Here is a 27216-nt window from a genome sequence, read left to right on the forward strand (position 1 = left end):
ATTAAGAAGGTACTGAATAATAATAAGCCATACAAACATTAACAGCAGAAAACACTTAGGGCCCAATCCTACTCCTTTTTCCAGAGCCAGTGCAGCTATACCAATGGGGCATGCGATGCATCCTTCAGTGGGGGGACAGTCACATAGGCCTCCGCAAGGTATGGGAACATTTGTTCCCTTACCTCTGAGTTGCATTGTGGTTGCACCAGAGCTGGAAAGTTGGATAGGATTGGACTCTTAAAAGACTAATAAGAAAATACTAATTCTCATCTAAGAGGCCTTTCTCCCCAATACACTCTAAGTAAGAATTAACAAGAAACTCAGCAGAACCCAGGAAAGCTCAGTCTCTTCCTTACTAGCTGGGGGAGATAAGTAACATAACTCACTCCTCCCCCTTCCCATTTAGCTTCACAGATGATTTGAGTTCTCAATTATAGGCTGAATCACCCCAAGTGAAGAGAGAAGAAATCTCACAGTTGATTTTTAAATTAAAAGAGCCCTAATTCTTACTTTTCCATGACAATTATGAAGGATATTGTGGAGCCAGAGAGAAATTTGTTCAAAAGTAAATGACTGATGCTGACCGTGAGTTTGAACTCAAGTCACAGACTGATCTAACTGTCCAATCCTATGCATGTCTACTCTGAAGTATACCCGGTGGAGTTCAATAAGACATACTCCCAGCTAGGTGTGTGTATATAGGATTGCAGTCTAACACTGCAATCTTATGCAGCTTTACTCAGAAGTTCCTATGTAGTTAACAGGACTTACTCTCAGAAAAGTGTGCATAGAATTGCAGTGATAGGGCCCACTCCTGATCTCTCAAGCACCAGCCCTCCACTGGCGCTGAGTATTGCAAACATGCTATAAGGCATGGCCACCACATTCACTGCCAGGTCAGCGCTGGCACCAGCTCAGCATGTTTGCACTGAGCCAGCACCAGCTGGAGGCCCGCTACATTCCGCCCAGAGCATGGGACAAGCTCTGGTTGGCAGAGTGACTGAGTTGGGGCAGGGGGGAGGTAATCCAGGGCAGGGGAGACAGTGGGGCGGGCCCAACACGGGGCATCTCAACTCTGTGCCAGCTAAATAAGCTAGCGCAGACTTGAGTAGCCCCACTGTGGGGTCTGCTCCCTTACCCGGAGGAAGAGGACAAATGACGCCTTCCCCTGAGGAGCTGCTGGTGGCTGCCCGGCGTGCTTAGGATGCATTGGTTGCCATATTGACACCACTGCTCCTCTGGGTGCCAAGCAGCTCAGTATTGGGCTGCCCGTCCACTACATCAAATGAACTCTTTTGATTCCACATTACAGTCAAGAGTTTGTAGTCATCTATAAACTGAAAGTGACCTTTTAAGGTCTTCCGGAGGCCTCAGAAGCCTACTGGGGACCAGGGAGGCCATGCATGGCTTCTCTAGCCCTCAGAAGGCCTAAAAACGTCATGTCTGATTTTCTCTGAAAACCAGAAGTAACATTTGTCGGCTTGTGGGAGGCAAGATTCTGCAGTCCTGTCTGGCACAGAGGCCAGGATCACAATTGCCCACAGGCATTCATGATTCATTATGTATAAATGAATTATATTTTTAGTGATTCTTTATTAGTTAAAAAATCAAAAGGAAAAATAATGAGATTTGATAATCTTGTCATTTCTTGTTCCATATGATTGCCTCTTCTTGCTGATCTATTGGCCTTCAACTCCAAAGTACATCTGAAAAACATCAGCACATCTGTTGTCAAGTAAAAAGTGATACAGTTGTCCCAAATCCATGTGGTTTCCTCTGGTACCATGTGCATCAAACACTTTTTCTTCAAAAGTTGAAAACTTCCTTTGTTCCATTTCAGCTTCAGTTCCTTTTAAGCTAATATCTTCTCTGTGACGAATTAAAATCCGCTGCCATGATAATCTTCTGACTCTAAACACAGTGAGAGAATCACAGATTCAGAAAATGCAATAACCTCTCAATCAAGCTAAAGTTAGTCTGTTACAGTTTTCCTAGTGGGGAGTCGGGCAGTGCTGTCACTGTCCATGCCAGTGTGCATGTCCTTTCTTCTGCAAGGTGAAGTAAGAGGTATGTGCACATACAGCAACTGAAAAGAAGCAAGACCCAACTGTAATTTGCCATAAGCAACAGGCAAGGAATTCTGAAGTCAGCTAACCAAACATTAAAATTTGGCTGCAATCCATACACTCTCCTGGGAGTAAGCCCCACTGAACACAATCGGACTTGTAGGAAAGCATTGTTAATCAAAAGCATAAACCCAAGAATCTTAAAATACAAGGTATGACCCATGAAAAACAAACCTTGCCCAAAACTCCTCGCACATGCTCTGTGGACCTTCAATACAGACAATACCAGGTTTCCCAGGCATACTGAATCCAGAGAGACAGAGTTCTTTGGCCCAATCAATAATATTCTTCCTTTTCTGCTTGTTATAAATGTGATGACTGTAAATCCACAGTCTGGTGAAAACATCTTCGGACTTCTTAATGCTTGATTTTGTCTCAGACAAAGACAAGGCATCCTTGCTGACATAAGCAGCAGCATGATCCCTAACCCATTCTCTTGCACTTAAAATGCAGACCTCACCAGCGCAGTGTGTCTTCAAGTAGGTTATAAGATCTGTGTTCAGCTGAGCCTGCTGTGTCCGGCTTATGAATGGAGACCTAAAGAAAAAAAAATGGCATAACTTGGGCTAAAGGTGGAATGCACATCAACATTCGATTGTGATGAAATTAAAAAAATTCTGGGTTCTTCTTAGCCCCCTTCTGCTAAAAACAGTAGAATTTAAAAGATCTGGGCCAGAGTTTGTAAGGCACTATTAATACCACTTGCTTTAGTTAAACAATTTTAGTGCATTCTAGCAAAGAAATAAGAACTGCAAGATTTGTGTTTAAGATAATATAGTGCAGACACCCCTTCCCCCGTATCTGTGGGGGATACATTCATTACTGGGGATTACATTCATTACTTCATTACATTCATTACCTGCCACCGCCCATAGATACCAAAACTACAGATAAAAGGGAACTTTGTACCTACTGTAGCACCAAGCACCTGTCTCTTCCTTTGCAGCCTTTTATGGAATGCTGGAGGAGGAATGCAAGAAACAGCTGGAATGCTAGAGGTGGAAGACTAAGGGCACAATCCTAACCCCTTATGTCAGTACTTTCCAGCACTGGCATAGCTGTGCCAATGGGGCATGTGCAGCATCCTGCAGTTGGGTGTCACTCATGGAGGCCTCCTCAAAGTAAGGAAAAGTTTGTTCCCTTACCTCAGAGCTGCACTGCCCTTAAGTCAGTGCTGCAAAGCACTGACATAAGGGGTTAGGATTGCATCCTAAGAGAATACCAACAGGAAGCAGGAAGCTTCCTGTTAGCATTCTGGCTGTCTCCATCCTCTAACATTCTGGCCGACTGCTTCTCATGTTCCTCTGTAATGTTCTATAACTGGCTGCAAAGGAAGAGACATAAGTGTTTGATTCCATGATAAATAGGCATGCTGATACGGGATCTGTGGATAGAGGCCTGTACTATCTGCATATAAAGCAATACAATACTCTAATTCTACCTCTGTCCAGAATACAGACTCCTATCAGTGTACATGTCATTGGTGGTAGTGTTAATCAAGATGGCATGTTGTGAGCTGACATTTGATACATGTGCATTTATACTCAAATATCTGTTTTGATTGGCAGAAAGTAGAATCTATTGAATGGTGGCATTCAAGTAATTTGGAATGTTGTATCATACTTTCCTAAATGGTTGCACTAGATTAGATTTCATATTTTAGTTTTTAGCCCACCTCCCCCCATATCAAAACATGTTGTACCTGATAACAATTTCTGGAAGAGCAGCTGGATATTTAAACGGGAAAGCACAAGATAAAGAAATTGGCACCTAGAAAAAGATTTTTTTAAAAATTAAGTTACTAATATCTAGGCTCAATAAGTCTCATACTTATTTCTTAGAAAACAAGAGGCTATTACCTTATTTCCATCAGGAGTGTCTAATTCTAAATTCAGCATAAACTGTATCTTTGAAGATGGCACTTCCAGACTACAGCTTTCAATGTGATCTTTTAGCTCTGCTAAAGCCAGGTGATCAATAATCTTAAATTCATCTTCATTTGGAAACATACTAGAAAGCAAATCTAATTCAGAAAGTTGTAGCTCAGCCTCTTCTAAATGGCTCATTCTGCATTTGTCGGTGAGATTTCTAAACAAGTAAGGAAAAAATAATTTTAGTATGTGCAGCTTCTGCTGCTGTACATGGCTGTATTTAATAGAACAGGCTCAAATGATTTAAGAGTAGTATCACAAGTTTCAATTTAAATTATCCAGGTTCAAGATTTGGACTCATGACTTCTTCCAGCAGGTGTTGTTATTGCTGTGTGTGTGTTTTAATTGACAGTCCAACACAGTTCAACACTATGCATGTTTATCTGGAAAGAAACTCCTTTGTGTTCAATACTGTTCATTCTCAAATATGTGCATAGGGCTGTCAAGTGCACTCCAATTCTAAGTATATTAAATAAGGCTTATCCTATTATGTTTGCATTCAAAGGCTGTCTTAGTTCTGTATTAAAGTCATTTCTGCCCAACATTGCATATATGCAACAGGGACCAAATGTGTACATCAGTAAGCCGGGCAAAAATGGGTGAAGCCTTTCCCTTTCAGGAAGTCTTAACAAGTAGTAGTAATTACTGTAGTAATTACTGTAATTACTGTAGTAATTACTACAACAACAAAATATTTTGTTATCTTTTAGGTTTTTTGTTCTGATGCCAATCAAAAACCCTTCTTAGTTCACCAATGTCCACCAAGAGGTGAATAAAAAGACTGCAGTCTGATCCTATCCATGCTCCTTTGGAAACAGGTCCCACTGGTTTTAATGGACCTTAGACCACAATCCTATCAGTGTGTACTCAGAAGTCCTATTATGTTCAGAAGGGCTTACTCCCAGGAAAGTGTGGATAGGATTGTAGCCTTACTTTGCAGTAAATATATATAGAATTGAGCTGTTGGAGTCTATATAATGTAAATGTGATTAACCTCAGTTCAGCAGCAGTATGCCTTTTCATACTACTTGCAGAGCTTCTCTCCTGTCTGTAGAATGCCCAGAGGCAGCTGGTGGGTCTCTGTGGGAAACAAGATACTGGATTGGAGGAGCCTTTGGTGGATTTCTTACTGTTTCTTATGAGTAGCAAACAACAGTCTTTTGAAACTTAACACATATAGCTAATATATTGCAGCATAAACTGTAGTCCATGCCTTCGCATAAAGTTAATGGAAACCAAACAGAATGTTTCTTGGGTCTTTTCACACCCGCATCTGTTTATTTCAATGAAGTGGTATAACCACTGCATGTGATGTTATACATATATAGTAAACCTCACTGCGCTCAGCCAAATTTACTTCTGCATAGAGATATTTACAGCACAATCCCAGGCATGTTCACTCAGAAGTAAACACCACTGTGTTCAACGGGACTTCCTCAGAAGTAAAAGCCAATGGGGCTTACTCATGAGTAGACACCACTGCATTCAGTGGGATCCACTTGAGAGTAAACGCCACGGCATTCAATGGGACCTACTCAGAAGTAAAAGCCACTATGCTGAATGGGACTTACTCAGAAGTAACACCATGAAATACAATGGGAGTTACTCCCAGCAAAGTGAATTCAGGACTGTAGCCACAGTCCCACCTGATGTCCTCTCACCCAGAAGTTAACCCTACTCAGAGCCCAACCCAGTGTGTGTCTACTCAGAAGTCAGTCCCTTTAGAGTCAATGGGGCTTCCTCCCAGGGAAGCGTGGACAGGACTGCAGCCTCAGTGCAACGAACAAGTAGGGCTGAACCTATGAGACTGCGCACTCCGAGAACCAGGGAGGTTGCGCCCGGTCTTCCGCCTGCTGCGACCCACCACCGCTCCGAAGTGGGCGCGCCTGGGCTCATCCACCAGGCCCCTCTCCGGGCTCTAACCACAAACCGGCTCCTCCGGCGCTGACTGCGCATGCTCGGTTGGGGCTGCTTTCCGAGGACGCCCTCCTTTCCGCCTTTCCTTCCCAGCAGCCAACATACCGGAAGTAGCAGAGGTGCGAAGGACCCGCTCTATGGTAAGGTATCTATGTCCTCTGACGGCCAACGGCTTTTCGCGGGGGGTGGGAGATCGGGAACTTCAGGCGGCCGCAAAGCAGCACTTCAGGCGTGAAGATGTGTCGTAAAATGCTTCCACTGCAGCCGTTGGGCCCAGGTACGGAGGCCGCGCGACCCCCTCGCCTTGTGGAGCTTCGGCCGCCTTCCGCCTAAACCAGCCACCGCAGCTGCTCTTTGCCCTTCGCTGAGCTGGGACGCGGGCTCCCCTTCCTATTGGCTTCGGGTGCTGTCAGTCAGGACAGAAGAGGTGGGTTGAGAAGGAGGGGGCTAGCCAATCAGCGTGGAAACCGCTTCTGCTGCTCAGACCCTTCTAGTGGAGTTTGTCCCAAGATGAACTAGTCAGTCATCTCTTGGTGCTGAGTGGTGGCGTAGCTGGAGGGGGGCGGTGCACCCAAGTCCCTCAGCGGCCAGCGGACGCTCCCAGCGGCCCCTCCTTTCGGAGTCATTCCCGGCCGTATGGCTCTGTTTTGCTCCCCCCGCCGGGAATGGCTCCGAAGGGAGGGGCTGCTTGCCCGCTCCTTGCCAGCCTGGGTTCACCGCCCCCCAGCTACGCCACCGGTCCTGAGGGGAGGGGAGGGGGTGTCACTGGCAGGGGGGCTGAAGTTCTGAGTGTTTTACCCCCCCCTGAATTTTCACCTGCCCCTCCCATTTTATACCATCCTTCCTCCAAGGAGCTCATAGTGCACACAGATGTTGGTGCACATGGTTCCTGTCCTCCCTTTGTCTTCACAACACCCCTGTGAGGTAGGCCAGACTGAGAGATGGTGTCTGGCCCAAGGTCACCCAGGAAGCTTTGTGGCTGAGCAGGAATTTGAACCTGGATCTTCCAGGTCTAAGCCCAGCTCCCAAGCCACTGCCCTTTCCAAGCTGCTTTCAAGATGTAACAAGAACCCCTGCCCTTGCTGATTTTTGTAGTTAGTATCTTAAGCTGTGCAAATGCTGCTTTTCTGCCTATTGTTTTTGCTTGTAAGGTTCTTGTTTTATAAACTTGAAGTTGGCACTGCGCCTCCTCTAAGTGTGCAACTGCAGACTATGAGTTAGTAGCAAATGTATACAGCACTTGTACAAGTGTTGTACTTGGCCATCTTGGAGGTGCCAAACGTGTTGTTTAATCATGATGACTTCTACTGCTTTTCAACAACAAAATTGCACAAAGTGGTTTATACTGTGTCTACATGGTGTAGCTCCTGTACGGGAGACTTTCACCTTCATATTTCTGTTCCAGTGTGGGAATGGAGGCATGCTTAGGGCTGCCAGGAGGGTTTATAGAGCCATACACAAACTTGTTGGACCCTTCTCCGCAAGTCACTGGGAAACATCACTAGTATCTATCTGATCAAAGAAAGGTCCAGAGTTCTTGTTTTTTTTAATTATTATAGTTCCTGCTTTTTCTGACTTCAAAATGTTCCAGACATTGAAAAATTGATCAGAACAATTTTTTTTTCTGGCATGGAATAATGTGACGGAAAAAAGGTCATCCCCCCCATGTCAGGCTGCTATTAAGGCACAGGAACTATCTATTTAAAAAGTTGAGCTATGTAAAGATAGGCTTATTCATGGAACTGATAGACTATGTAAGGTTCCCAGTCCCCACTTCCTAACTGGCAAATACAATTGGGGAGAAGTCATACACCTGCTAATTGGGCAAAAGCACCTTTTAAAGTGGCATCCTCTTATATTTAGCAGTAGGACAGCAAGTGTACCTCTTTACACCAGAGGTGTAAAGCACCTCTTTACACCACTTTACCACTGGTGTAAAGTGGTGTACACTTTCCACTAGTGTAAAGAGGCACTTTACACTGGTGCCTCTTTACACAAGCACCAGTCTCTGGTGTCTTTACACCAGAGAGACTTTACACCAGTGTCTCTTTTTAGACTGAGGCCTTTGGGGACGGAGACATTTATTGATTTGTTTTACTATGTAAACCACTTTGTGAACTATTTTTTGTTTGAAAATGGTATATATGTATTAATAATACACAGAAAGGCTATGGCTGTGTATGTATGAATAGTTATTTCTATCTGGCAAATGAATTATAAGCCTTTAATGCTCAACTCTTCTGGCTGGATTAAATAGGAGCCTCCTCCACCATTTTCTATCCCTCTCTCCTGAGCCTGGAAGCCCTACACAGGGCTGCCCAGAGTTTCACAAGCTAAATCACTTGTGCAGATCTGAGTAGCCCCATTTGACAGGCTAGGGAGTTACTTGGGGTAAGGGGGAAAATATTCCTTTACCTTGAGGACCTATCCCGCTTGCTCCTTACAAGCATTGGATACAGCGGAGGTCATTTGGCCCCAGCACTTGTTAGGACTGAAATGTGAGTTAGATAGTTGGTTAGTCTAGTTCAGCATTTGCATACACTGACTGGCAGACTCTCCAGAGTTTCAGGCAGGTCTTTTTCAGCCTTACCATGAGGTGCTAGGGATTGAACCTGGGTCCATTTGTGTGTGAAGTTCAGTCCCATCTCCAAGTATTTGTTTACTTTCATTTTTTCAGTATTCATTCCTACTATGTGGATCATCTAATGCAGTGTTTTTCAAACTGTGGGTCAGAACCCACTAGGTGGGTCATGAGCCAATTTCAGGTGGGTCCCCACTCATTTCAGTATTTTATTTTTAATAAATGATAAATAAATAACTTGTTGCTACTATGTTATGTGACTGTATTTGGGGACCTTTTAACAAGCTACTATGTATATTCTTTTAACAATGATGGTAAATGGGACTTACTCCTGGTTAAGTGTGGCTCGGATTGCAGCCTAGGATTGTCAAACAGTTTTCCTGCTTGATGATGTCACTTCCGGTTATGACATCACTTCCAGTGGGTCCTGACAGATTCTCATTCTAAAAGTGGATCCCGGTGCTAAATGTGTGAAAACCACTGATCTAATGGGATTAGAATCTGAACAGACCTAGATTAATACTTGTTTCTAGCATACAGAAAGTTACATTTTTGGAAACTTGGTTTCCATTGCATTCAGATAATCAAAATCAAAGGCTAAGATCCAAAAATCTTTTGTAGACATGGCAAAGTGGGTCTTTAGAGGTTTTTTCCTTGAAGAGCAAAGAGTTTCCAAAGCAGCCTGCCATGCAGTCTGGGAGTTGCTGTTCAAGAAATACAAGTCTGAAACCTCATTAGGCACATAGAACTTGTAATGTGTTTCTTTGGATCGTGGCCAAAATACAAATTAGACCGTAGATTTTATATAGCACCATCTAGCTTACTACTTAACCAGGGATCAATTGAAGCAAAATATGTATAAACATTTCTAGAGAGCAAAAAGAAGTCAAAACCAACAACAAATCACACCAACCACAAGCTAAAATGGTTACACACATGATCACATGGCAAGCTAGCTCACTGTGTAATATCTTCTGTTGCAAAATGGGTATGCGGTGATGCAACAGACTTGCGAGTGTGCTTTAAATCTCTAAGCCCCACATCCTTAAATCATCACCTTTTGTAGGTTAGTTTGGGAAATTGTATTGAATTTGTTTAAGCCATTTCTGCCCAACGTTGCATTTACACAACAGGGACCGAATGTGTACACTTGTGGGCAGAGCAAAAATGGGTTAATTTGCAGTACAAAACTATTAATTCTTATCTTTTATCTTTGCAACAATCTTATGAGATGGGTTTTGCTGGGAGCTGGTGACTTGCCCACAGTCATCCAGTGAGCTTTATCCAGTAGGCTGCAGTACGTTGCAGCCTTTCTTCACACCATGTGTTTCTAATGTGCATCATTCTGCTTAGTGAGACTGTATGCTATGTAGGTTCATGTGAACTTGGGGGGCCCATTTCGGTCCTTCAACTCTGGTCTTCAAAGACTACAGCTGCAATCCTATACTTTCCTAGAAGTAAGTCCCACTGAACACTGTGGAACTTAGTTCTTAGTAGACATGCATAGTATTATACTGTAAGAATCCTAGCCAACAGTAATGCTTCTGCCATTACATTTTGAAGTTCTCTTGAAAACAAAGAATAACGTCTCTTTTTCTCTTAGGCCATAATTATTTGATGTGAAGTAAATCCCTGCAGCACTAACATGGGAAAGAAGCGAACAAAGGGGAAAAAAGTACAGTCAGATGAATTGTCCGATGTGCTTGGTATGCTTATAATTGCAAATAGAGTCTGTATAACTCTAAAGTAGAAAGATAGGGATTATAAATTTTCATTTTCTTAGTAAACATCTTGACATCATAATGATCTGAAGCATAATGCAGCTGAAGTGCAGTAGGGAGCAACAGTGTATATGTTGATAAAATCTAATTTTTTAATTAAAATCTAATTTTCTCTAGTGCAGTTCTATGTACAATAAGTCCCCCATGTATGTACAGGTTAGGGTCTGGAGGTCTTTATGTAAGTAGAGACATATGTAGGTTAAAATAACCAGTTTTTGTTGACCCAAAAACTGTTGTTTTTGAGTTATTGATGGAAAAGCACCACTAAAGGACATACCCATAACGCAGATGCCCGTATTTCTGGGAGCCAGTGTACAATTGTGGTCTATCTGTTGTTAATCAGGATTGTTTTAGATAGCAGTTTCTTTATTTCGCCTGTCCCAATGATATCAATATAAAACTCTTTTTTAAAAAATTTTGCATTTGAAAACTGTTGGATTTTTGTCTTAACTAGGACAAAATTCACATTGCTGCCTTGAACCCTAATGCTGTATGAACATAGTTTGGGGGGAGCAGGAAGTAGCATTGTCCCTGACATGAAGGTGGTCAAAAGGACAAGATTACTCCTTCATCTTGTCAGTATCTCCCAGCATAAAAAACACAAAAAGCGAAACATGTTCATGAATCAAAAATGCAATCTTATACATGTCTACACAGAAGTAAAACCCACTGAGTTAAAAATCAGTATAGGATTGCAGTCTATATCGTATTCCTCATCTTTGTTTAAGTGTGGTCCTCTTTTTGTTCATACTTCCTGATAGAACCTGTGTGCAAACACCTTCGCAAAGGATTGGAACAAGGTCACCTGAAAAAGGTGTTGCATAATGTGGATTGGAACACTTGCCAGGATTGCCAGTCATCAGACCATGAGAAGCATGAGAGATCTGAAGAGGAAGCAGAAGACAGACCTTCAATATGGTTATGTCTAAAATGTGGTCACAGGGTATTTTCTTTTTCCTGTACATATACTATACATACCAAAATTGAAAATTATGAAATTCGCTAGTTTAATTTACACTTAGTCCTTACAAGTGGTGATAATACAAATACTTTTTGACAATCGTACAGCATGGTCTTCATTTATGTCAAAACTAAGTACAGAGACATTTGGTAGCCTTCAACCCTGGCCATCTTCCTGAAGGTTTTTTCTCCTTGTCAGATCAGATTTTTTTGTCTGTGCTGCTTTATGTAGTTTGTTCTTCCTTTGAAAAAATACATTAAATGTGGTATTCCTTAATAGATGCATTGCAACTATTTGAAGATCTCCCCTTAATGTAGTTATTAGTCTTGGTCAGTGCATTTAAATTTTGTTTTAAATTAAATTCTCCACCACCACATAAGGGTGAACCACGTTTTTCTTATTTGTGGCTATAACTCTTCCAGGGCTGTGGCAGAAATTCTCAAGAAAAGCATGCTTTAAAGCATTATGAAACGCCAAGATCAGAGCCTCACTGTTTGGTTCTCAGTTTGGACAACTGGAGCGTGTGGTGAGTTTGTGATTTCTTTTTTTAAGTATCAGTCAGAAGTACATATGTCTGCTAAAATGATTGGAACGATGCCATAAATCAGTGGTATTCAAACTGGGGCGTCACGACGCCCTAGCCTGTGGGTCCTGGTCTCTGCCCCCTTAAGGGGGGTGACAGGGGGAAGGAGACGGGGGAGGCAGCGGTGCGATCCACAGGATCACACCGCTCAAGGGGGCTGCAGGAGCCAGGCGGAAGGCAGTGGTGCGATCCACAGGATCAAACAGCTCAGGGGGGCTGCAGGGGCTTGGGTGCACTTGCCCAAGCCTCCTGCAGCCTCCGGAGCCCTGCGCAACCTTTGGCAGAGCTCCCCAGGTCCATTAACAAAAGCAACTTAATATGGTGCCTAGAATAAAAAGATATAACTCAATCCAATTTAAAGTCCAGTAATTATAAATTTACTGGCAGTGAAGTCCAACAGAGTTTGATGGTCCCAGGTGACTAACCATGTTAGGAATCATACAGCCTTAGCACTTAGCCCTGAAAAACATACTTGATTAATCTATGCAGTTTATTATAAAGCCTTTATCTGGGCTGTTATGCTATTGGTTATAATGTGCACTACATGTCCTGTGGCATGGCCCCAAGAGGCAGAAAAAATTGGATGAGTAGGAATTTAGCAGTTTTCATACTTTGGTGTGATTTGTTGGACTTGGATTGCGATGAAGCCAAGTATTTGAATACATCCCCAAGCACACATTTTTCTGTGCATTAAGATTTTTGTGTCAATACAATATTTCACAGAAATATTTCAATATTACACAGAAATGCTTAGAATTTTTTGGTAAGCTTCACTACTCTAGTGTGTTCTGCTTCCCTTTTACCAAAGAGCTTGTTTGTAAGATTAAAAGTTTTCTTTCACGGACATATCAACAAGATTAATCAAGTATGTTTTTCAGGGCTAAGTGCTAAGGCTGTATGATTCCTAACATGGTTAGTCACCGAGACCATCAGACTCTGTTGGACTTCACTGCCAGTAAATTTATAATCACTGGACTTTAAATTGGATTGAGTTATATCTTTTTATTCTAGGCTTCTTCACCATATTAAGTTGCTTTTGTTAATGGAAATGTGGATCATTAGCAAACAAGTTCTGATATTATTAATCTCTGGATTTCAGAGTCTTGCAGAAGCAAGTGTCTCTAGCCCCTTTGTGTTTAGATGACTAGCTTAATCTCATATTTGATGCATATACAATTGGCCCATGTAATCTGTGGGGATCTGTTCCTGGATCTCCCCCCCCCCCCCCATGGATACTGAAATCCATGCATCCAGGCCACAGAGGATCTTTGGATGCAATCAGAAGGTGCTTCCGGTCACATCTGGGAGGTCAGGTGAGGCCCTCCAGTGTGGGTTTGGAACCCATGCTGAGTCAAATCCTCAGGTTCCAAAACTGTGGATAAAAAGAGCCTAGCTGTATATCTTAAAACTTAGGTATGTTATGCTCTGATTTTCATAGTATATGTATTTTGACTTTAGCTATGTTCTTAACTCAGAACCTCTTTGTGTTTTTATTGCCTTCCTTTGGTTTGGTTTATGGAGACAAGGTGCTACTTGTGTGATAATGAGATTCCCTACACCAGTGCTACTCAGTTGGGCCAGCTTGTGGATTATGTTAGAAAGCAAGCTCATGTGAACATCCAGAATACAGGTAAAATTTCTAAATAACACTTTGTGCTTTAGAAAGTACATATTTTTAATGAATACTGATCCATGGAATCCAACTATCAATGGAGCATTCCATTGTTTAGCATAATGCCTAGTTAAGGACCATGTTCTTCTGAAGCTAACTCGTGATTACTGCATCTTGGCATTGGCTAGTCTGTTTGCATTTCACCTTATCTTGTTTGTTTTTTTTTAAACAAATTGCTTTATTACAGTATCTAAAGATGAAGATGATAAACCATTGGAAAATAAAAAAATAAAAGACCACAAAAATGAGGAAGAGAAGGAGAAAAAAGAGATGCAGATCAAAGATGACAAATTTTATTTAAATGGCAATGCAGAAGTGACTGTGAAGGGTCTCAGTAACCTGGGGAATACATGTTTCTTTAATGCTGTTCTACAGGTATGATAGAAGTTGCTGAGATTTCTAAACTTTTACACCGTCTGTCCTTTTTGTTTGTATTGTCGATAGATCAGATTGCTTCTCGGCCTTTTGACTAAGGTCAAGTGTGTGTTTGTACTGTGTTATTGGGAACTTCTCTGGATACTGTTCAGAGGTGCCTTTTTTAAAAGCTCATTGATTTCTCGGTGCCCAGCCCCCATCAAGAGATGGTCAGTAGCAATCTGCAGTCGCTGGGGGTTCAGAGGTTTCTTTATGGAGTAAGCACAGATTCATAGATTACAATTTTAATGTATCTCAGAGGACCAGCACCCTCACTTCCCCTTCCTACTCAAGGGCAGTAAAGAAAGCTGCCAGGTATCTTCATTGGGGGCTTTGCACCTTGGATGTTTGGTACTGCAGTGGACAAGCATCCTCCAGCCTTCATTCCATCATAGGATCTGGAGAAGAGGTGGGAGTCATCACAGAACTGTCAGGATTGTTCCTGCCTACTTCCCTTCTGCAAAGGCTGGGGCTCATCATGATTGCCAGCTAGCAGCTTGTTGTGGCACACACAATTGTGGAAGCTTGCCAGAGGTACAGATGCATTTTATTGCTGAGGTAACTTGAGCTCTCAGCATATCTCGCACACTTGCATGACTCTGGTCACAAAACCAATTAGTATTGTCTCTCCATTGAAAACAGCTGGGAAAGTATGAAAATTCAGGTGAGCAAAATATAACATGCTTCTTGCCTTTAAGCTCATTTGCTACAGTTATTCAAATTAATTGATCTCAACAAACCTTTGAATGTGAGCAAAAGTTTTCTGCATACCACCATGACTTCTGACATGTTAATTGACTTTTTATTGTTTTCTACAGAATTTGTCACAGACACCAGTTCTGAGAGAGCTGCTGAAGGAAGTTAAAATGCCTGATGCAACAGTCACTGTTGAGCCACCTGAATTCTCAATAACAGTATGTAGACAGCTGTTTTGTAGTTATTAAAATTATGGATTTGATTTAAGTTTTCCCAGTAAGGCTGTACTCTAGAGGTGCCAACCTTTCAACTTTAGGCCTCCTGGGCCTTTAACAGTTGTGTAGTGGAAGGAATTTCAGCAAGTGCAGCTTGTCTTCTGTTGGATGGAATTTTAGAGGTGCAGCTTGTCATCTCACTGATGACAAGCTGCTCTTCCTGTAATTCCCTCTTCTAAACAATTTTTAAAGGTCCAGGAACCCTAAAATTGAAATGTTGGCCACCCTGCTCTAGAACAAAGTACATTTTCACCTTCCCTTGGGTTTGGCCAGTGAGAAATTTCCAGAAACTCTTCTTATTTTTGCCTGTCTCACAGGCATTTGGTCCCTGTTGTGTATATGCAATGTGTGGCAGAAATAGCTTAAAGACGGAGGACTTTTTTTGTAGTGGTTTTACAGCAAGCCTAAGGGCAAGTTCAAGAATAACTTGTGGGTTTGAGTGCCTGCAAGCTGTATCTGCCTCATAACTGTGTGCCATCAAAATTCTCATGTCACAATAAGAATCAAAAACTGTTGCAACTAAAGCACTTTAGCAGCTGAGGCATTCGTTCCCTTAGCTTTTGGTTGAGGCATTAGTTTGTGCTACCCATTCTGAACTGAATCACACCAGCAAAATATTAGTACCTAACATTTTGCCTGTTAGTGAATTCATGATTCAATACAACTTTTAAACAAAATTTTGGATATCTTTATAAAGAATAATCTGTGTCATCTTTCAATTACTATTTTGCCTCTTTGCACTTTTAAGGATAATGGAAAACCCAAACTTTAATGCTGAATATGCCCTGAGGAAACTTTCTCCAGATGATTTTTCCCTTGATCATTAAAAAAAAAAATCATCCCCCTCCTTAATTCGAGAGAGGGCAGCTGGCTGACAATCCATCCAGCTTCATTCCAAGGGAGCAACCCCTCCCTTCCCCCTGAGCATGTGAAAGAAAGATAATAACTTTGTTCTGGGTGAAGGGAGGGGTTGCTGTCTCAGAGTGAAACCTTTCTAAGTGCCCTTTTAAATCCCCTAGCAAAGATTGATTGAATGTTTTTTAAATGGATTTGCTTTAATATGATTTTTGTCTTTCAACTCTTGCAGAACCCTTGCAAATAATGAGACTAGGGCTGCAATCCTAACCACAGTTTCCTGGGAGTAAGCCCCATTGAACAAAATAGGTCTTACTTCTGAGTAGACCTGGTTAGGATTGTGCCCTCAACCTGTCAACTTCACTTTTACAGCTTGGTAACATCTTGAACTCACATATTTTGGGATAGCTTTACTCAAATCTCCAAAGATAACTGGCATAACATAATTTCACATTTTACATTGGTAGCATTTAGGTATTAAACTTATAAAAATAAATACATACAGGTCCAGCCTTGTTATACACTGATTTTTTATACACGGATTTGACTCAACAGGAATGACCCCTGCAAATGAGAAGAAATGTGCTGATCCCTGGAGTAGGGGAAAAATGCACCCCTTTAAAATCAGTTTAAAAAACTGAATAGTCCTTTAACAATAGCCTCTTTAATGAGAGAGAGAGAGAGAGAGGGCAGCTGGCTGACAATCCATCAATCCTTCTCTCTCTCCAGGCAACTCCTCCCTTTCCTTCCCCCTGAGCACATGAAAGAAAGGTGATCACTTTGCATTGGTGAAGGGAGAGAGTGAAGCGCTTTCTAAGTGCTTGGAGGAGGACTGATTGATGGACTGTCTTCTTAATGACCCTTATCTTACATCACAAAGGTCAGCAAGGCTGTTTTTAAATCATCAGAGCAAAGAAACTTTGTTTTTTAAATTGATTTGCTGTAGTGCATTTTTTTGCCATCCATGTGAGTGCTTGTATTTTGCTGTATTTTGCTTTGGAGAATCCTATTATTTATGGTGGGGAAATGAACTAAGTGGATTAAGAAATATTTGTAATGAAAGTGCTTCATGTTGTGGTGTTCAGGAACCTCTGGTGGTCACACTTGATCAACCAAGATCCCTCACATTAGCCATGTGCCAGTTCCTGACAGAAATGCAAGAGACAAAAAAGGGAACCATTACTCCTAAAGAACTTTTCTCTCAGGTCTGTAAAAAGTAAGTATCTGCCTATGTACCTGTAATACTGATGGAGAACTTATGTAGAGCAGCATGTTAAGATGTTTTGGTTACTTACAGTGGATTGAATCCTGAGTTCAGTTATTGACGATCAAGTTTCACTGATTTCATGAGGTAACTTGTTATACAACAGGCTGTGAAATTGCGCTTCTGTTGATATTTTTGGATTAACCTTTGCCATGTTTGTCACAAGAATCTCAGTGGTGGTTTATGGATATGTCAAACTGAAAAGATGAATAAAATCACCTGAACTCCTACAGAAATTCTGTTTATAGTGAAGACTAAAAATTTTAGTGTGTAGTGTGATTGATGATTCTTATTGCAGAAATGATTAAAGCAGGACCAAGTTTCTACATAATGTTGGGGATTTAAAAATTTGATTTCTAAGATTCCATGCTGACTGTGTGAAATCAATTCATTCTGATACTTGTGCGCTTCTTCATATTGGGAGGAACCATGAAGCTCAACCCACAGTTTTTCAGCAGCATTTCTTTTCTAAACAGAATTGCATTTTAGAAGTCAGGCAGCAGTAAATTAATTATCTGATCAGTTAAGTTGGTTTGGTAGCTAATTACGCTGAAGCCTTAGGTCATTAATTATTGGTGACTAGTTTTAATCAGTGAAGGTAAATGATATTTGGAACAGAGTTAAGAACATGCCTTTATATTGTACATATATTAAAATCACTGCGATTGGGAATAAAAAAGAAAAGACTAAAGATGGCCTTTCTGACTGAACAATGTAGTAGATCTTGTTTATTACATTACAGGTTGTCTTACAGAAGCATCTTTATTGAGGTTTTGATAATGTGGAACTATATATTATCACTGTATTTGTAAATGAATGATCTTCCTTTTTTAGGAAGTCTACAAATTGGCTAATTGGAAGGCTAATTGGCTACAAATTCTTGTTATCATTTCCTGTACAACCATCCATAGTCAAACTTTGTTTGATTGTAGATGTTAAAATCTCTCAAGAAATGTTTGTCTTCAGGCAATTGTCAGAATGATACAGGACAATAAATGAAGCCACCTCCGTTGTTATTAGTATTGCTGCAACTTTGTCTAATTGTGTGTGTGTGTGAGAGAGAGTGAGTTCTGTTAAAGTCACATTATACAGTACTTGGTGTCTCTTCCCCTCCACAATATTTTACATTGTTTAACTGCTGCTACACAAAGTTTGTCCTCCAGCAAACACATGGTGTACAGTACTTCCTTCTAAAAATCAAAATGGTAAAGGCTTGTAATCTGTATCCTTGCAATTTATTTTTTGAACAGAGCAATACGGTTTAAGGGCTTTCAGCAGCAGGACAGCCAGGAACTGCTTCGTTATTTGCTCGATGGGATGCGAACAGAAGAAGTCCAAGTATGTGTCTGGTGTAATACACTTCAAGTGTTTTAAATGTATTTTAAAGATGTAGCCCATTTAATCTCAAAGTAGAAATAAGTAGCAGGAAAAGAAAACTCCCTACTGAAGAAATGTTAATGTTGTTCTGTACGATGAGCTCCTGCACCTCAAAATTTTCTCCTGAATAGGAGGAAACCTGGTTTCAGTAGGACACAGTCGCAACTAACATCTGGATTCAGAATCCTTGCATGCAGTTGAAAAGTCCAGCTGTGTATATGACACACGGACTGGAATACTCAATATTTAGCACCTTAATTGCATTTGTTCACAAATATGAGCATCATAAATTATATGGTGCATTAATCTGTAGAATAACCTTTTTCTATTTTGACTTTGACATAGTTAAAACATAATCCACTGGGGGGGGGGGGAGAGCAACCAAGTAATGCCTTAGATGTTAAACATCTAAAATTTTACTTTCAGCGAATGTGTGCTGGCATTTTTAAGGCACTGAATAATTCTACTGACACCGAAAATGAAGAGCTAAAAAAGAAAATCAAAGGTAAGTGCTTCTGTTCATCATTCAATGCATTATTTGGAAAGACAGTATGAATGTTTTGGTTGAGACTCGAACTTCTGCGACCAAGACATCACACACTTTTCTAGTCCCAGTTTCTTACTGAATTGTCTTGTATTGGTCACTACCACTAGTTGATTTTGGTGCTACCTACATGTTTGTAGTTTATTGTATATATTTTGTTTTTAGTTGTTTTAAATTATGATTTTGTTGTATTGAATGCATCTTTGAGCTTTGGAAAAAGTGGGATAGAATTTTTTAAAATACCTTTCAGAAACCACTTCCTGAGAGTTGTGGGGGACCCTCTGGCGCTGTCTTCTACTTGTACAAGGGATTCTCGCTTTCAAATACATAAATATCTGGCTGATGCTTTAAAACTTACTTATTTTATTGCTTGTTTTTCTTTTAGTTAACACATTCACAGCCAAATCATATTCTTCCTCCATGCATAGAGTGATGCCAAAATGGCTACTACTGCATCCTGCGGTGAGGGGGGCGCAGTTGTGGAGGTTACATCTGGGTAAACAACCATTCATTTCCTTACCCAGAGGTATGCCCTTACAGCACAGACAGGTCTACTTGGACTTGCACTAGTGAATTTGCATGAATTTGCTGGCGGAGGTCCTCATGGACCTATACTGTGGGATCAGGTCCAGGAAGTGGGCTCGGATTTGGTGGCCACTACTGCCTCCCCATTCCTCCCTTCCCCCACTCTGTCTCATCTCTCCTGCCACCCTACCTGCCCCAGCTGGTGATACACTGATGCTTGTGGGAAGGCTCTGGCCTTCCAGTGGTACTTCTGAAGCATGCTACTCTGTATGCTGCCAGAGTGCATTTAATTACTGTAATGCAGTTGCCACCAGCTGAAGTCATGTTCTGCTGGTGGCAAGGTCCAAAAGGATTGGGCCATTAGTGAGTTGTGCTTTCTTTGCCTGCTTCCTGCATTTGGCTCAAGTTGTGTGCCTCTCTAAATTGACTAATTTGAGTGTCAGATTTACGTGTAATGCAGAAGACAAAATATATAATAGCTAGTATAGCGTATAAATATTTATAACAGTATTATAAAAATATGGGAAAATCTCTCTCATGTCGCTTTTTTCAGCATGCTTTCTGCTAATCTTATAAATCTCATCTTGCTTGACAGTTCAGCCTTGTTTTAGTAAGACTTGATTCAGAAACTCCACTGGAAAATCATACAATAGGTTTTGCACTTCAGATTATTTTTCTTCTTCAAATAGCAGATTCCAGCTGCAGACTGAAGGAACTTTCCAAACTAATTTGCAATATGCAAGGCTGCTAGTTTTTTTTTTTTTTGCTTTCTTGCTCTGAACAAAACCAGAGGCTCTCTGCAGTAGGAGACCTGAGGCCCAATCCTATCCAGTTTTCCAGTGCCGGTGCAGCCATGCCAATGGGGCATGTGCTGCATCCTGTGGTGGGGAGGCAGTCACAGATACTTCCTCAAGGTATGGGAACATTTGTTCCCTTACCTTGGGGTTGCGTTGTGGTTGCACCATTGCTAGAAAGTTGGATGGGATTGGGCCCCTAGTCTGTATATTAAAGAGAGAGTAACAACTTCCTGGTTTGCAGAAAGCTTCATGTCTTGTCCATTCATATCTTCTTCCCCATTGGGAACTGCACCGTTGGGTGGGATTTGCTTCTTCCTTCTGTATCATGAAGCAATATAATGTAAAAACCACCACTTCTTTTAAAGTTATTAACGTCTCATTCTTTTGTGTTAATAAAAATAACCATTTATTTTTGAATATTGCTTTATTTCTGTTGTGATCTATGGTTGAAACAGGAAAAAAAAACTAAATTACAGTATGTTAACATTTTAGAATATGAAAAGCGAAAGATAACACAAAGTTTTGTGGACCGAATCTTTGGTGGAGAATTAACCAGTACTATCATGTGTGAGGAATGTCAAACAGTAAGTCTTCCTTTTTGGACATAATTTGTGTGTGTGTGTCATGGTAGTTGTGGTTATGGTGGCAAACACAGAGCCAAGGGGCACCCCAATCCTGAGCTGCCTGGGGTGCCCAGGGTCAGCAGCACCAAGAACGGCTGCCGCAGGATTCTGCATGCCCTGGGCTACTGCGGGAGGCGCCTTGGGAGAAGGGGACTTTTGTCCTCTTCCCCCCTAAGGTAAGCAGCCCTGCAATGGGGCTACTCACTTTACCGCCAAGGAAAGGTAAAGGTGCTCGTGTGGGGTGCTGAGCCCTCTACGAAAGCCTTGGATCCTGCAGAACAGAGCTCTGCGGACCTCCCTCCCTCCCCCGGTACACCTCCAGTCCGCCCCCTCCCTGTTTCACGCCTCTGCATCATGCCTCCCCCCGCCAGCCTTCCCCCTCCCCAGAACACCTCCTCCCTGCCCCCGTCCTCATCCCTGTTTACTGTGCTGCGGTTCGGAAGTCCATGAGACTGCCAAGCTGCAGAGGCTGGGCTCCCGTCCCGCGCTAGCCCAACACTGGCCAGCACTGGGCTAGCATGGGCAAGAGCCTGGCAGAAAGGCTCGCAAACGTGACTTACGGTACGTTTGCGACAGTGCTCAATGGCATGAAGCCTTGCCGCAGAGCACAGGATTGGGCTCAGATTGTTTACTTTTCCATACCAGACCTTTTGGGTTTGAATGGATTTCACCTCAGCCATTGTCCTCAGACAAGGCTGAGTATTCTGTATTTGTTTTGCACAAGCACATAATTCAACCCTGAAGAATTTGTAGCTGGGGTGGCCAGAACAGGGTGGCAGTGGGGGTAGGGAGACGAGAGGCCTGGGAAAGGGGGGTGAGTTCAGCAGCACCCGCTGAATCCTGACCCCTTTCCTGAACCTCATCCACTTGCTGGTCTAAGTTTGAGTTGACTCAGTGGCCCCCACAGGGGCTTACCCCAAGGGAATGGAACAAATGTTCACTTACTCTGAGGAGGCCACTGGAGGCCAAAACTCCTGTGTGGGATTTAGTGGACATTGCATTGACACTGCTGCATCACCACATGGTCCAGTGGTTTGGGCTGAAAATGGAATTCAACCATGCCAGTGCTTGCTTCACTGTTTTTCTGTCTGTTGCTAGCAAGTATTCCAGCACATGGTCACATTCCAGATGGCATCTTGTGTTACTTAATTATGGGATATTAGTGGCATTGCTTGTACTTTGAAATGATGGTATTTATTTATATTCAGTCAGAAATATGAAGAATGCCATAGCAGATCAGTTTGCATTCATTTTTGCTTTGACACCTAAAACATGATCTCTTCTTCTTCAAGATCCTAATGTTAGTTTTGAATTCACAAGAAAAGCAGCATTGTTCAGAAACAGAGAGAACTGGTGGTTTTTCAGTAAATTGAATTTCACGTATATTGGTTCTAAGAGCCAATGTTTGTGTTAAATAGACGTAAAATATAGTTTGTAAAATAAAAGGTTAAAATGTGTGTTTCAGGTTTCTTTAGTGCACGAGTCATTCCTTGATCTTTCGCTCCCTGTCTTAAATGATCAGGTAAGCATAGAGCAGTTGATTTGTTTCTACATTGAGTGTGAAATCTAAGGCTTAGTACTTGGATTAAGGGGCATCCTAATATAATCAACAAAGAGTACAGGTTGGTCCTCTTTATCCGTGGGTTCTGAACCTGTGGGGTCGGGCTGACCTGCACCCTCATGAGGCAGCTGGAGCTCTGTTCCGATCGTAATTAGAGGGTGCTCCGAGGCCTTTGGGAGAATGTCACTTCCGATTTTGGGGGGGAAACCAGAAGAGACGTTTTCAGTGCTTTAAGAAGGCCTTCTGAGGTCTGGGGAAACCGTGCACACGCTTGCTTGCTTGCTTGCTTGCTTGCTTGCTTGCTCGCTCTATCTATTTATTTATCTATCTATTTATTTATTTATTTTCTGGTTGCCTGTTCCCAAAATCTAATGTAAACCAAAGTTGATTTTTTTTTGGTGACAGCTTAGAGAAAATTCTTCCAGGTCCTAGCAAACTATTATGGACCACTGCTTCAGCAGCTACACTGGCTGCCCATACGCTTCTAGTACCAATTCAAGGAGCTAGTTCTAACCTTTAAGGCCCTCCATGACCTGGGTCCAGGCTACCTGAAAGACTGCCTCCTTCCATACGTTCCAGCCTGCTCTCTCGGTCAGCTGAAGGGGCTCTTCTACAAGTGCTGCCTTTGTCCCAAATGAGAGGGGTGGCAACTCGGGGGCAAACCTTCTCTTTGGTGGCACCACAACTATAGAATGCTCTCGCAGGGGAACTGAGAATAACTCCCTGTCTCATGGCTTTTCAGCAAAGGCTGAACATACCTGTTTTCGTCAGGCATTTGGTTGCTGAGTGGATTTTTGCCCTCTGTTTCTCTGATACACAATGGTGATTTGACTGCCTCCCTGGACTCATCAGTTCCCCATTGTCTCAATGAGTTCTTTTCTTTTTCCCTTTGCACTGTTTTGATATTGTTTTTTACTATGTAATGTTAAAATCAATGTTTTAATGCCTTGTTTGATTTTTTTTTTTACTTGTTGTGATACTTTGTACTTGTTTATAAAGCTTTGTAAGCCACCTTGGGCATTTGCTTCAGCATGGGAAAGGCAAGGTATAAATTTCTTAAATAATGAAGTATAATAAAAAATGTCCTGGTCAGTACTTGGGTTTTTTTTTTACATTTAAGAGTTCTCTGTGTTCATTGGATAGTTATATGTACCATACTTAAACAGATTCTCAAAGTGATTTGCATGAAGTAACAAGACAGTTCCTTGTTCCAAATGGGCTCTTAAGCTAAAAAGTCATTCTGAAACCTGGATAAAACTAGAAAAATGGGCAAGTTGCCTTCCTACTTCCGACCCCCTTTCTGAACTATTTATAATTTTCTTTTTAAGGGCAGTAAGAGAAAATCAAATGATAAAAATGTTAAAAAGGTACAGGAAAAAGAGGTGGAAGATGATGAAGACAACAGGGAAAATGATAGTTATTTGAAGGAGCGAGATGAAGCTCCTGGTACGAGTAAACATCACCAGAAAAAGGAAAAGAAGATGGCCAAAAAGAAAGCAAAGGTTGGTAGAGGAGTGGAGAGGAAAGTATAAAGCGACCTGGTGCTCTTTTTACTTAGTAGTATTGAGATTGAGGATTGCTACAATTGGTGCACCAGATGTGTTAGTTTTAAATGCAAAAGTTGGGGTTCGGTATGTGGAGGGAAGAGTGTGTGCAAGAGTCTGTCTCCAAACGTTTACTCTTCCATGCAGTTTTTTTCTGTTTATGGGCGTTGATCTATTGCGGTTTATGCAGTTTGTAAAAATTGCATTAACTTGGAAACGTTTTTTTTACCTTTCCAAAGAAACACTTGGAAAGGTTTCTTTACCTCACAATTCAAGCCAATCAAGGATTGTGCCGCAAACATGGTCGGGTACTTAGTGTAATTACAATTATATTTGACAACATCATCAAGGAAACCAAAGCTCTTCCATTACCCTTATGCAGGTGTGAGAAGAGAGAGGACATAACATGCCTGTTACCCAGACAACTACAATCGGTTCTCTTTATTGGGTTGCCATCCTATCCACACTTACCTGGGAGTAAACCCCAGTGACTATAATGGGACTTACTTCTGAGTAGATGTGCATAGGATTGGGCTGTTAGTTATCTGTGAATTCGTTTATCCCCAAGGAGCAGAATTGCTACCTACTCCTTGTTATCCGCTAAACCAGGGCTTTTCAGACTGGGGCATCGCAACACCCCAGCCTGAAGACCCTGGCCTCTGCCCCCTTAAGGTGTGGGGGCAGTGAGGAGGCAGGGAGGAGGCAGCAACACGATCCCCAGGATCGCATCGCTAAGGGGGGCTGCAGGGGTTTGGCTAGACTTACCAGAGCCTCCTGCAGCCTCCCGGGGAAGCGGGGAGCCCTGTGCAACCCTCCACAGGGCTCCTCAGGTAAAGTGAAAGTGGAGCGATTACGCTCCACTTCCGGTTTTGCAGAGGTGGGGTACAACTGCGCCACTTTCACTTTTTGAAGACCAAGGGAGTCCTGCAGATGCTCGCACAGGGCTCCCTACAGCCCCCTTAGTAACGCAATCCTGGGGATCGCGTCGCTACCCCCCCCCCCCACAAGGACTTACTGCTGGGCTCAAACTCCCTTGGAGTTTGAAAGCCGCTGCACTAAGCAGAGATCTTCCGGAGGCTGCAGGGTCTTTCAGAACGGCTCCTGCAACCAGCGCTGACCCCTTTTAAATGGCTGGCTGAAACTTCCACCGGCTGTTTTAAAGCAGTCTGCATTGGTCATGGACACCATTCTGAAGCTCCCTGCAGCCTCTGGAAGATCTCTGCAGCAGTCAGAGATCTTTTGGCACTTCCTGCTGCTCTCTACTGACTTCCTGAGGGTCTCTGTTGGATTCTTCTGATGGCAGGTAAGGTACTACTTCCCACCTAACCCCATTGATCCCATAGGATCAGTGATTAATAATCTGCAAATTTACTATCCACTAGGGTTTCCAGGAACCTAACCCCCAATGCAGGGGTCTCCAAACCCCAGCCCTGGGGCCAGATGCGGCCCACAGTGAGCTTCTATCCAGCCCACTGCCAGCCTCTTGTCCCCTGAAAGCCTCTGGCCTACTTGACTGAACATAACCAGAGCTGTGCTCTGATTGCATCTGGAGCGTGTTCAGAGGGCCAGAGAGGCTGAGTGAATGAGTCCACTCATTTATTCATTCATCTAAGTTCCATCTCTTATTTATTTAAATTTTATATTTGACTTTTTTTCTGGCCCTCAGCACTGCACCAGATATTTCATGCAGCCCTCTGGCCAAAAAGTTTGGAGACCCCTGCCCTAGAGGATAACTGACTATAGGTGCTTCATCTTGTCCAACATTATTACATGTGATGCCTTTTACCGCAATCCTGATTGAGTTGTATAGTTATGCGTGACTGATTGAAGCAGAATGTAGATGAAGATGTGCACCAACATGCAGAAATCATCTATCAGTATTGCATTACTTTTCAGTGGGATGTGATGTTTGCTCCATAATACTGTTTACACCAACTTAATATAGCACTGACTTCATACAGTACCTTCACTTGTATAACACAAACTAGCGTAGTGGTAGTATCTAAAGGTCCAACCTTTTTATGCATTCATTTTTTAATTCACAGATTAGACTCTGATGGCCATTACAGATAAGAAGGACCCTGCTGATCTCTGAAAAGGGAAGAAAAATTCCCTTTACAATCCCCATTCTAAAAACCCCTTTTCTAGGGATTCAGACTGTAAGACTATTAGAACTTCTGTTTTGTAGCTTACTCCAAGAAAAGTGACTCTCCCCTTGCTCTGGCTTGCTGAACAATGGAATCCAGAAGTGATTAATCACAGCCATGACCAAGGGAGGGGGTCATGTTTCTCTGAGCAAGCTGCAAAATAGCAGTTCTAATTGATTGCCTAATCAATTTAGTTTTGTTTGTTGATCATGTTTTGTTTTGTTTTAACTGCTTTTATTTAAAACAATTTTTGGTATCTGTGGGGAGTCCCAGAAGCAAACTTCAGCAGATACCAAAGTCTCACCTGTATATTGTTAATTTATTATATGTTTCTGTTGACAGAACCATCGTCACCAGCAAAAAATTCAAGGAAAGGTGATCCAGCTAACAAATTTCTGTGCCACAGAAAAAACTGAAGTTGATCGCAGTGAAACACTAGAAAGTAATTCTGAGGTTACTTGCCTAAAACAAGAGGAGGAAGAGAAGTCAAATCAGTGTGAACAACATTCTGTTGGTCAAAAAGATAATATGGATGGGCAAGAAATAATAGTGGAGGCTGAGAACACAGAAAAAGACAGTGAAAATACTGAAAAAGACAGTGAAAGCTCTGACCAAGGAGCAAATAATGAAGCCAGTATGGAAGTCCCCACAGAAGGCTTCAGTTCTACCACAGAATGTATTAATCAGAGTGATAATCCATTTATCAAAGAAGATAGTTTCGAGGAAGATGGAGATGTTACCAGTGACTTTAACAAATTATCCTTGGATGCAGATGATGATTTGGACATGTTAAATGAACGTGATAACTCTGAGTCAAAAATCTATGAAGTGGTGAATGAGGACCCAGAAACAGCATTTTGTACTCTTGCAAATAGAGAAGCTCTTCATTTCGAAGAAGGCTCAATTCTTCATTGTTTATATCGGTTCACTCATAATGAAAAACTTTGTGAGAACAATAAATTGTTGTGTGATGTATGCACACGAAGGCAGCATTGTGGACCAAAGACTGCTGAAAAAAGTATGCTAAACCTTTCCCTTTTAA

The 27216-nt window shown here is 42.0% G+C and overlaps 2 protein-coding genes across 7 annotated transcripts in view; one reads left to right on the forward strand and one right to left on the reverse strand.

Annotated features, from left to right (window-relative positions):
• Positions 1 to 6343, reverse strand: RWDD2B (RWD domain containing 2B). Of its 5 annotated transcripts, none has more exons than XM_066620073.1 (6): positions 5857 to 5996; positions 5052 to 5137; positions 3986 to 4214; positions 3829 to 3896; positions 2301 to 2663; positions 1 to 1911 (listed from the first exon to the last, which is right to left on the reverse strand). In XM_066620073.1, the coding sequence occupies exons 2-6, from the start codon at positions 5078 to 5080 to the stop codon at positions 1680 to 1682; spliced, it is 921 nt and encodes a 306-aa protein (XP_066476170.1). In that variant the 5' UTR covers positions 5081 to 5137; positions 5857 to 5996; the 3' UTR covers positions 1 to 1679. The 5 variants fall into 5 exon arrangements, with proteins under 5 accessions (XP_066476170.1, XP_066476171.1, XP_066476173.1 ...); XM_066620074.1 differs by having other exon boundaries at positions 5922 to 5991; XM_066620076.1 differs by lacking the exons at positions 5052 to 5137; positions 5857 to 5996 and adding an exon at positions 6080 to 6343.
• USP16 (ubiquitin specific peptidase 16) overlaps positions 6145 to 27216 on the forward strand; it is a 25501-nt gene continuing 4429 nt past the window's right edge. Inside the window, exons 1-14 of one of the 2 annotated variants that reach the window (XM_066620071.1) lie at positions 6145 to 6401; positions 10159 to 10261; positions 11098 to 11279; positions 11720 to 11823; positions 13407 to 13510; positions 13740 to 13927; positions 14785 to 14880; positions 16878 to 17008; positions 18307 to 18394; positions 18860 to 18938; positions 20792 to 20883; positions 22388 to 22444; positions 23812 to 23985; positions 26517 to 27192. In XM_066620071.1, coding sequence (XP_066476168.1) covers positions 10201 to 10261; positions 11098 to 11279; positions 11720 to 11823; positions 13407 to 13510; positions 13740 to 13927; positions 14785 to 14880; positions 16878 to 17008; positions 18307 to 18394; positions 18860 to 18938; positions 20792 to 20883; positions 22388 to 22444; positions 23812 to 23985; positions 26517 to 27192 — 2032 coding nt within the window. In that variant the 5' untranslated portion in view covers positions 6145 to 6401; positions 10159 to 10200. The remainder of the gene's footprint in view (positions 6402 to 10158; positions 10262 to 11097; positions 11280 to 11719; positions 11824 to 13406; positions 13511 to 13739; positions 13928 to 14784; positions 14881 to 16877; positions 17009 to 18306; positions 18395 to 18859; positions 18939 to 20791; positions 20884 to 22387; positions 22445 to 23811; positions 23986 to 26516; positions 27193 to 27216) is intronic. The other variant, XM_066620072.1, reaches the window with a different exon arrangement.

This window comes from Tiliqua scincoides, chromosome 3, assembly GCF_035046505.1.
Source record: "Tiliqua scincoides isolate rTilSci1 chromosome 3, rTilSci1.hap2, whole genome shotgun sequence".
In the NCBI taxonomy this organism is placed as follows: Eukaryota; Metazoa; Chordata; class Lepidosauria; order Squamata; family Scincidae; genus Tiliqua; species Tiliqua scincoides.

Excerpts from the sequence above, each read along its gene's own strand:
- RWDD2B (XM_066620073.1), bottom strand. The coding sequence starts at position 5,080 with ATGAAAAGGCATACTGCTGCTGAACTGAG. Across the intron at positions 3,897-3,985 it reads ACACTCCTGATGGAAATAAG|GTGCCAATTTCTTTATCTTG; the intron begins GTAATAGCCTCT and ends ATCTTTTTCTAG. Across the intron at positions 1,912-2,300 it reads TGCGAGGAGTTTTGGGCAAG|AGTCAGAAGATTATCATGGC; the intron begins GTTTGTTTTTCA and ends CACTGTGTTTAG.